This window comes from Sylvia atricapilla, chromosome 14, assembly GCF_009819655.1.
Source record: "Sylvia atricapilla isolate bSylAtr1 chromosome 14, bSylAtr1.pri, whole genome shotgun sequence".
In the NCBI taxonomy this organism is placed as follows: Eukaryota; Metazoa; Chordata; class Aves; order Passeriformes; family Sylviidae; genus Sylvia; species Sylvia atricapilla.
Window position 1 is genome coordinate 16,956,703 of NC_089153.1, and position 10,127 is coordinate 16,966,829.

The 10,127-nt window shown below is 55.4% G+C and overlaps 1 protein-coding gene across 1 annotated transcript in view; it reads right to left on the reverse strand.

The window, feature by feature from the left end:
* Positions 1 to 4,862, reverse strand: part of UBTD2 (ubiquitin domain containing 2) — a 39,504-nt gene extending 34,642 nt beyond the window's left edge. Inside the window, exon 1 of the mRNA XM_066329392.1 lies at positions 4,756 to 4,862. Coding sequence (XP_066185489.1) covers positions 4,756 to 4,825 — 70 coding nt within the window. The 5' untranslated portion in view covers positions 4,826 to 4,862. The remainder of the gene's footprint in view (positions 1 to 4,755) is intronic.
* Between the last annotated feature and the right edge of the window lie 5,265 nt (positions 4,863 to 10,127).

Consider the following 10,127-nt stretch of genomic DNA (forward strand, 5'->3'; position numbering starts at 1 on the left):
TGTCACGGCAGCAGAGTGACATGCCAGGAGAGGAACGCTTGGGGCTGAATTATCAGCACCAATTCCCCCACCCTAATAACCTCCAGGAGGCTGTGGGTGCCCAGCCCTCAGGAAATCAGAGTTATTAAAGGTTGCTTTTCTTCCAAAGCCCTGATAAAACCCACACAGAACTCTTGTGGGGATCACACACTCGTCTAGATTGGAAAAGACCTTTTCATTGTATCATCATTGTCACCTCTAAACCCCATCCCCAAGGGCTCCATCTACACACCCTTTGAATACACCCAGGCATGGAGCAGGAAGGATTTGGAGCAAAATTTCATCTACACATCCTTTAAATACACCCAGGCACGGAACAGGAAGGATTTGGAGCTACTTTCACAGCCGTGCTAAACTTTTTTTATTATTATAACTCCATTAAAAAACCCCAACGAAACCAAAACAAACCACACAAAACACCCCAAAGTAGGACCTAACAGCAAAAGCCAGCTCTGATCTAGTAATATTTTTTGCCAGCCCTGTATTCCAGACCAGAAAGAGCTACCTGAAATCCAGAGGTGCCTCCTTCAGATGGCAGTGGACACCCAGCCAGGTGCTGCGTGCAGGAAAAATAAAACATCACAAAAAACCCTGCACCCAACAGCTCCAACCCACTGGAAAAAAATCCCTCTGGGACACTCTTTGTGCAGCTCCAGCACAAAAGGGAGTCACCAAATGCTCTTAAGTGCTCAGTCATGAGCTGCTGGTTTAACCCCGGCTGCATCGGTGCAACTGTGAGCAACAAATCTCTGCTAAAACATGCAAATTCCCCTGCTCAGCCTTGCAGAGAAGCAACCATGAAAGCAGTTATTGTGACTCCCAATCAGCCGTGTGATAGGCAGCACTCCAGGAAAATATTGAAGAAAGTGTTGTCCAGTTGCTGGGGAGCAGAGGTGGAGCACAATCTTTGCTTTTCTCCGAGTTAACGAAGCTCCAGCGCGGCGTGGAACTAACTCCACGGGGCGGAACTGATGGTCGGGATCATCTCCCGTTCTGCCAGGCCTGGCTCCCACTTGGCCCCGTTCTCACTGCTGGGTGATGGGGGGCAGCAGGAAAGAAGACAAATTTCAAAGAGAATCAGCATCTCTGCTCCCAAGGAAGGGCGAGGAGAAGCGCGGCAGGCAGGCGAGCATCGTGTCAAGGAGAGCGCAGCAGCAATCAGACAGCTGCAGCCAAAAAGCCTTAATCTGGGATGACTTGTGCTTCCAGCCAAGTATTCCCTGCTTTTCCCTCACCCCACACACCTAAACTGCCTCACTGAACTGCACCAGGTCAAAGTAAAACGTAACTTCTGAGAGGGGCGAGAGTTTGCCACGAGAGAATGGAGAGAGGTTCCTCCTTTTCCTTCTGGCAAAAGGAATCGAGGAGCCCTCCAGGAAGGACGTGCCTGTGGGGATGGGAGCTGGCACAGCTCTGCTTGCTTCTGCTCAACTGAACATACCTGAGGCACAGGCACAAGGGCAGAGTTTTCCAGCAGCGAATTCCAAGCCCAAAGCTCTTCCAAAAACACCAGTGAGGAGGTCACAGAGCCTGGGAAGAGGCTGGAGAAGAGTCCTTCCTGCCCTGGTCTCACCATCCTGCAGGAACTCGGTCACCTTTGGCACAGCTGGAAGAGGTGTAGTGCTCCTGAAACCTTGGGATATTGGGTGGGAGACAGCTGAGCTAAAGGGATGAAGTGGGGAAAACCTGTGTCTACAAACCAGTTAATGATGCCCTTTAATGACTCCCCAATAAATCCACCCAGGACACCCACCACAATTTGGTTCTGCTGAGCTACAAGCACACAGAGCACCGAGACAGGAAAAAGTTCCTGTCTGTGCCAAACCAGGTCCTGGTGAAATGAAAACTGGCTGAAAAGAGCAATGCTAATGAAACAGCTGGTACCAATCTGCAAAAGCCCATTTCATTTCCAGCCCGATGGGCAGAGCAGCATCTGTTCAATTCTTGGTGAGGAACAGCCTCCTCCTGCTCCGGTCACTGCAAACAGAACCGAGCAATAAGCTGGGCTTTTGATTAGCTCCATCTCACACATGCAGACACACCTGAGGATCCACAGCAGCTCTCCTGACACACACGCAGGCATCCTGACCTTGAAAAAATGCCCAGAGTAAGAGACAAAGGAAGCACACGTGGCCAGGACATGCCGTCAGCTCTGCCAAGCTGCACACCAGCAACGGGAAGTGCCGGCCAGGGACAAAAACACCGAGGAGAATACAGGGATGTGACAAATCCTCCTCTCAACTCCAACAGCACAATTGAGCACGATTCTGCCACTCCCCACTGCCCTGGAATAAATTGAAACTGGGATGAATCAGACTTGAGAGCTGGCTCTCACTTCCAGCCAGCATCTCACACACGGCCGCTGCTGTCTAACCCAGCTCTCGAGCGCTTGCAGTTCTCCAGGAAAACTTTTCCATCCTGGGGAAAAAGACAAAAGCCTCTCCAAAATGAGTCCATCACTGGCAAGTTAGAATGGTCACGTTCCAAAACACCTTCCCAGCATTTCGAAATGTTCTGGCCCTGCTCAGTGACAGCAATCTGAGAGCCAATGTAGAGGGGTGGGAGCTGGAGGAAATGAGCCTCACTTGGGGAACAGGACAAAACCATCTCCCTGCGCAGGTCTCAACTCCAAATCGTGTTCACTTGGGCTTCAGCTGGTGCACTGGTGATGCCTGCAGACAGAAAGTCCCCTGAGACAGCAAGTCATGTTTCAGACTTGGTGAGGGCACGTTGGCAGAATTTGTAAAGCTCCGAGTGAGCGCGGGCTGGACTTTGACATCTGGGGAGTCACGTTTGGAGAAGACACTCAGAGCTTCTTCCAGCCTATCCTACCCCCCCTTTCCTCCTCGTGGAGAGGCAGGAACAGATCCGTGGCATTACAAAACAGGCTATTGCACACTGGAGCTGATTGTTTAAGACAGTCCTAAGAAGCTCATAATTCAAGTGAAATTTCAGCGCTTCTCACTTCAGCGAGACAACCTTAAGGAACATTACCCTGAGAGCATGAATCAACACGAGCCAGCTGACACGAATTTCACATCTCTTACATCTCCAAAGGCCAGCTGCTGTTGTAAGGAGCCAGGCACAATGGGTTATTTAACCCCAGAGCAGCAGAGTGCCATGCCCTGGGAGCACCAGGCAGGGACACAGAAATCCTGCCCACCTCACACGCTGCTCTGGGGCGTGGAATGTCTTTTACAACATCACCCAAAGCCTGATCACGTTCTTCTCCTGTAGCTCATTCATTCGATATCGCAGGTGAGATAAGAGCAAGGAAATTAAACCGAGCCTATTTCTGTGACATGATCTCACCTCGTAACACCAAAGCACATCTCAGGACAAGCACCAGCGGAGCTTTTAATGCTATTTTTTGGTCAAGATTTTGGGGTATGGGATGATTCCTGCTGTTGCTTTTCTTTGACTGGTCCATTCTGCTCAGCACTCATGCATTTTAGGTAACCCACTTCTTCCCTTTTTACTGATAAAGAGGACTCATACTACTCAAAGCTGTAAAATTCCTTTTAATGACACTGATGTGATCCACAGGAGGTTTGGAGCCTCCCTCTCTGGAGACATTCCAAACCCACCTGGATGTGTCCCTGTGTCACCTTCTCTATGACCCTGCCTTAGCAGGGGGGTTGGATTGGATGATCTCCAGAGGTCACTCCCAACCCCAACCATCCTGGGATTCTGCGAAACCCCACATGGCCCTTAGCAGCTGGAACTCTGGTATTTCCATGAACTCTGTATCTGGCATTAATCAGCAGATGGTCGGGGCAGATACAACTCCAGGCGCTGCATATTTTTACATTACGGAATGACAGCAAAGTCGCTGACAGAAAGAACACCCATCAGCCGGGACATCCCAAATAAAACCAGACTGATAAATAACATTCTGTAAGACACAAGGGGCGAGGAAAACGCTGACCTAGCTCAACAATCCTCCTCCTGAAACCTGCAGACCCCGAGGACTGCTTATAAGTCAAGCATCCCGTTGGCAGGCTGACTTTCAATGACTATAAAACACACACAGCTCAGCTGGAGAACATCAGGGGTCCACAAACCTGAGCGCATTGAAAAAGCAATCACTCAGGCGTTCAGCCGGAGAAAAACACGGCGCTGGGAGGCTGCCGACACGGCAGCAGCGTTGGCACACTGCCTTTGGTGCCCAGGTGGGCACACGGACACACAGAGCACGCTGCTCCAGCATCTCCAGGCGCCGGGGATCGCTCCCTCGGCCCGGGCGGCGGCGGCCGGAGCAAAGCCCCTCTCCCCGGCTGAGAAACAAACCCCGGCCCCGCAGCGAGCGAGGAAATCATTTTCCGCACGCCGCAAGGAGCGGAGCCCCGAGGAAAACAAACTTCGGGAGCCGCGGGCAGAGGCCCTTGTGCCCAGCCCGGGCTCTATTTCAGCGGCGGCCGGGGCCGAGCCCGCTCAGCGCTGCCCGAGCCCTCAGGCGCTGCTCCCCGCGGCTCCCCGGCGGCACGATCCTCCGCCGGAGCCCGCTGCAGCCCCCGGCACGGCGGGGCCGGGGCCGTGCCCAGGGGCAGAGCGCCGCCCCGGCAGACTCGGGCCGAGGGCGGCGGAGAAGCCGGCGGAGAAGCGGGGGACGATGAGGGGCGGCCGCGGCTCCTCCGCCCCGCCGCAGGCCCGCGGCCCGCAGCGCCCGCCCCGGGGTCCCCCCGCGGCCGCCCCCCGGCCCGGCCCGCCGCTCACCTCCCGCGCCGTCCGAGTTCTCGTTGAGGCTGCCCGAGGAGTCGTGGTGGGAGCCCACACACCCGCCCATGGGGCCCGCAGACCCGCCGCCGAGCCGCCCCCCGCCCCCCGCCCCTGCGCCGAGCTCCGCCGCCGGCCGGGCAGGCGCGATGGCTGCGGAGCCGCCTCCCGCCGCCAACACCGCCCCCGGGGCGCGGCCTCGGCACCGGGACCGCCCGGGGACCGCCCCGGGACCGCTCCGACCGGGACCGGGACTGCACCGGGACCGGCACCGGCACAGGGACCGAGACCGCCCCGGGACCGCACCGGGACTGCACCGGCCGGGACCGGGACTGCACCGGGACCGGCACCGGGAATGCAACGGGACCGGGACCGACACCGCACCGGGACCGGGACCGGGACTGCACAGGGACCGCCCCGGGACCGCACCGGCACAGGGACCGCACCGGGACCGGCACCGCACCGAGACCGCCCCGGGACCGGGACCGGCACAGGGACCGCACCGAGACCGGCACCGGCACCGGGACTGCAACGGGACCGGGACTGCACCGGCACAGGGACCGGGACTGAGACCGCACCGGGACCGCCCCGGGACCGCTCCGACCGGGACCGGGACTGCACCGGGACCGGCACCGGCACAGGGACCGCACCGAGACCGGGACCGGCACCGGGACTGCCCCGGGACCGGCACCGGGACTGCAACGGGACCGGGACTGGCACAGAGACCGGCACAGGGACTGACACCAGGACCGCACCGGCACCGACACGGGGACTGACACTGGCACCGGGACTGACACCGGGACTGCACCGGCACCGGGACTGACACCGGGACCGCCCCGGGACTGCACCGGGACTGCACCGGGACCGGGACCGGGACCGGGACTGCACCGGCACCGGGACCGGCACCGGCACCGGGACCAGGACTGACACCGACACAGGGACCGGCACCGACACAGGGACCGGCACCGACACCGGGACTGACACCGACACTGGGACCGCCCCAGCACCGCACCTCACCGGGACCGGGACCACACCGAGACCGGGACCGCACCGGCACCGGGACCGACACCGCCTCTTCCCGCGGGACCGCCCCGGCACCCGCCCCGGGACCGGCACTGCTTCAGGCCTGCGGGACGTCCCCAACACCGGCACAGGGACTGGCACCGACACCGGCATCAGGACTGGGACTGCCCCGCCTTCGATACCGACACCGGGACCGCCCCGGCACTGACACCGAGACCGGCATCCAGAACCGGGACAGCCCCGACACCCACATCGGGATCGCCCCGACCCCGGCACTCAGGACCGGGACCGGCACCGGGATGCGGCTCCCCCTCGCCCCCAGCCCGGAGGGTCCCCGCCGGTACCGGGCTGTGTTCATCCTCTGCTCACCTGCGGCTCCATCCCCGCAGCGTTCCAGGATGGAGCTCTGAGCATCCCGGCCTAGGGAAAGGTGTCCCTGCCCATGGAACAAGAAGATCCAGAAAGTCCCACCTGACCCAAACCGTGGTTCCGTGATTTTTCTCTGCACACGAAGAGAAAATCCACACTCAGATAAATCCCTGCCCCAAGCCACCCACCCTTGTGTTATCAGACTGCCAGTTTGAAATGAAAACTCGGTGCTTTTTTGGTCAATCTGACCAAGCAGGCGTCAGTTCTCTGAGAAGAAAAGTTCGACTTTTGTGCTCTTAATGCCTGGCTGGGTTATCTCACTTGGGCAGCAATCCTGCCCTGGGATCGGGGACTTACGGTTCCTACACTATCAGATGCACTGGAGCGTCTTGGAATAATCAGCAAGAAGTCAGAACACTGAAAAATGGGAGCAGACAGTGCAAAAAATAAAGCCTGGTAACAGACTGTGCTCTGGGTTCCCCACACGCTCTGCTATACATGGCAGCTTCATGTTCTCGTACACAGAGCAGCACAAAACAAAACTCAAGCTGAGCATATTTTTCCCTCCGTAAAGATGACATTGCAAATGTGTTTTTTGGAATTAAAATAGCAGAGCTGTTTTGTAGAGTTTCTAGCCGCCACAGTGAAAAGAGCTGATGGACAAAGGCGTTTTTCTGCCATTAATTTCCCTGCGTAATCTTCATACCAAAAGCCCAGCCAGCCTTTGGGAAGGCTCTTGTGTTGATAATTAAAATCCCAAATGTATGAGATAAGCCGAGTGCCAAATGCCGAGCACTTTGTCATCTGAGAACAAAAAGGCCCAGAGCTCATCTGCTTTATTGGGTCCAAATGGGAAGGTCAGGCCTGCTAAGAAAGCCTAAAGAACAATTATTAAAGTCTGAGCACATGCCCACTAATTACAACAAAAGCAGAAATTCCTTGTCTGTGCAGACATTTAAACCAGATCAAGGAACCACACAGAGCTGGGTTGTTTTCTTTTCAGATTTCATCTGAGGGCCACGTGGGAGTTTGCCCATAGACTCGCTGTATAATCAAAGAAATTGGAGAGTCACAAAATCAGTCGGGCTGGAAAAGAGCCCCAAGACCACGGAGTGCCACCTGTGCCCAATGCCCACCTTGTCCCCAGCCCAGAGCACTGAGTGCCACCTCCAGGTGCCACCTCCAGGGATGGGACACTCCAAACCTCCCTGAGCATCCCATTGCACTGCCTGAGCTCTGTCAGGCTGGGGGAAGGAGGGACTGAATATTATTTGTTCAGAACTGTAAGGAACTTGGAAGACAGCTGGAAATTTTCCTGCAAGTAGGTGTTGAAGTGAGCACTTGATCATCAGAGTCCATCGCTCTGCAGGGAAATCATGGATGGTGGGATGCACACTGGGAGGGATTCTGCAGCCCAGTGAGATCCCAAAAGTGATGGAAACCCAACGTGACTCTGTTCCATAACGGGGTGGCTGCAGGAGTGTGGGCTGGCGTGGGAAAGTCTGTCCCCAGCAGCCAGCAGTCCGCTCGTGGAGCCTTGGAAAAACACTCCAGAGCTTGTTATTCTGCCCCTTTGGGACTGAGCTCTTTCCCTGGGTACCTCGGTGTTCTCTCACACTCAGTATGGAGCACATCAATCCGTGTTTGTGCGCAGATAAACACTCAGGATGGGCCAAAGAGAATATTTACAGCCCCACGGATCAGGATGTACTCACTACGTTCTGATGAAATCCTGAAGAAAAAAACAGTTTTTTTTTCTAAATGAATTCTTTAGTTTGAAGGTTATTCCTCCTCAAAATAAGTTTCCCTGAGCTTTTCAATCAGATGTTCTGCACCTCAATCTCAGCTGTGCTCCAACACCCACGGTGGCCTTGCCCAAGTCAGTAACCTTGGCTGCCGTGTTCCTATCAGTAATCAGTGTTTGTCTGCACATCTCTTGGGGGCACGGCCAGGATTAATTAATTCTTGCTCTTTATGGCTTCCTAAAGAGGCATGAGATGTAAAACCCTGAACACCAAAAGTGACTTTTCCCAGTTAAAGGGTGTCATGGATGGGCTGGTCCATGGAGATACCCCTGCCCCATGTGGTTGGGATTATTTGGGGGTCACAATCCCAACAGTGCCAGCAGCTGGAGGATTTTCTTGTGGCACAAACAATTCTGGGCTGTGTTGTCCTGGGAGCACCTGAGGGATGGGGTTGGTGGTGTGTAAATTCCCTGAGGACATCTCCATGTGCTCTGTGTTGGAGTGACCCTGGAGGAGGCTCCAGGGTGAGCAGAGGATGGAGCAGCTCTGCTGGGAGAGCTGGGATTGTCCAGCCTGGACAGGAGAAGCTTTGGGGTGACACAACTGTGGCCTCACAGTGTCTGAAGGAGCTGCAGGAAAGATGGAGAGAGAGAATTTCCAAGGGATGGAGTGACAGGACGAGGGGCAATGGATTTAAACTGACAGAGAGCAGGTTTAGGTGGGATATTGGGAAAAAATTCTTCCTTGGGAGGGTGGGCAGGCCCTGGCACAGGGTGCCCACAGCAGCTGTGGCTGCCCCTGGATCCCTGGCAGTGCCAAAACCAGGCGGGACGGGGCTTGGAGCAGCCTGGGACTGTGGGAAGTGTCTCTGTCCATGGCAAAGGGATTGCAACTGGATGATCTTTAAAGTCCCTTCTGACCCAGGCCATTCTATGACTGTGATTTTCAGGTAATTTCCTAAACAATCCTTTACAATAAAACATTCTCTGCACTTCTCCAGTTTTTCTCTCCAGCTGGGCTCTCGCTGTTTGCTCGCAGTCAGTGGTGGGGGGTTTTGCCATCACATGATGATCCAGAGTGATAAATCCCTGTTCTCTGATGATTCAGCTCTGTGTGGGAACAAGGATGAGATGCTGACAAATTGCATCAGCACTGAAACTTCTCTCTCAAGGCATCCACATTTTGATTTTTAGCAGCGCTTCCCAGGACAGCACCATCAAAGCCTTCGCCTTGTGAGTGAAAGTCTTCCCAGATTTCCCAGATTTCTTTCCCAGATTTCTGCTTTTGACAGAGGGGAAAGGGAGACACGGCTGAGGTTATCAACCAAAGGTCCCTCAGGAAGCAGGAGCAGGAAAGAACCCTGGAGTCCTGCTCATTTTCCTCCTCAGAGAGTCTGAAGAGATGCAGCAAGTTTTCATTTTCAGATTTACTTCCCCATGGCTCTTCCTGGGAGCTGCTGAGGCTGCAGCTCATCTTCTGGGGCTGGAGGTTTCCCTGCACAGCACTTCTGTTTAGATGTGGGGTTTAGGAATGCTGGCTCCCATCCCAAACTTCCCACCAGCAACTTTTTAGGCTGACTCCAATTCTAGATAATCCATCCCTTCCCAAAGTGGCTGGCAGCAATCTCCACCACCCAGAGGCAGCAGAGCTGGGGGGGAAAAACGATGTGAAACCAGGCAGGGTTTGTTTTCCTGGAATGCCCGAGGGAGAGAAAAACACACCGAGGGATTCCTGCGGCTGAGGAACCCCACCAGGCACCAGGACATCCCAGGAATGAACAGAGTGAGGGCTGTGTGTGTCCTCCAGGAGCACAAACTCTGCTCCTGAAGCCTTGGCACACTCCCGTGCTGCAGGAAACGCTGGGATGAGGAGCTGGAGCTGGAATTTCCATCCGTGGATTATTGCTGGGAAGAGCAGCGTTGTGTTTCTCTCCTGATCTCTGCAAAGCCCCACGCCTGCTCCTGGCGGCTGCTTGGGCTTCTGTAGGTCTCTCTGTTCATAACAGAAGGAAAAGTCATGGTTCCACTTGCTTTCCATGTTTCTGCACAGCTCTGAAGGTTTGATTGCAATCGCTGGAGAAAAGGGGTCACTGAAAAGGCCAAAAATCACTTTTTAACGTGCAGCATCAGCAATGATGGTAGGAATCCCTGGAAGTGGTGGGTTCCAGTGCAAGGACCAAGCTGGATGGGGCTTGGAGCAACCTGGGCTTGTGCAGGGTGTCCCTCCCCATGGCAG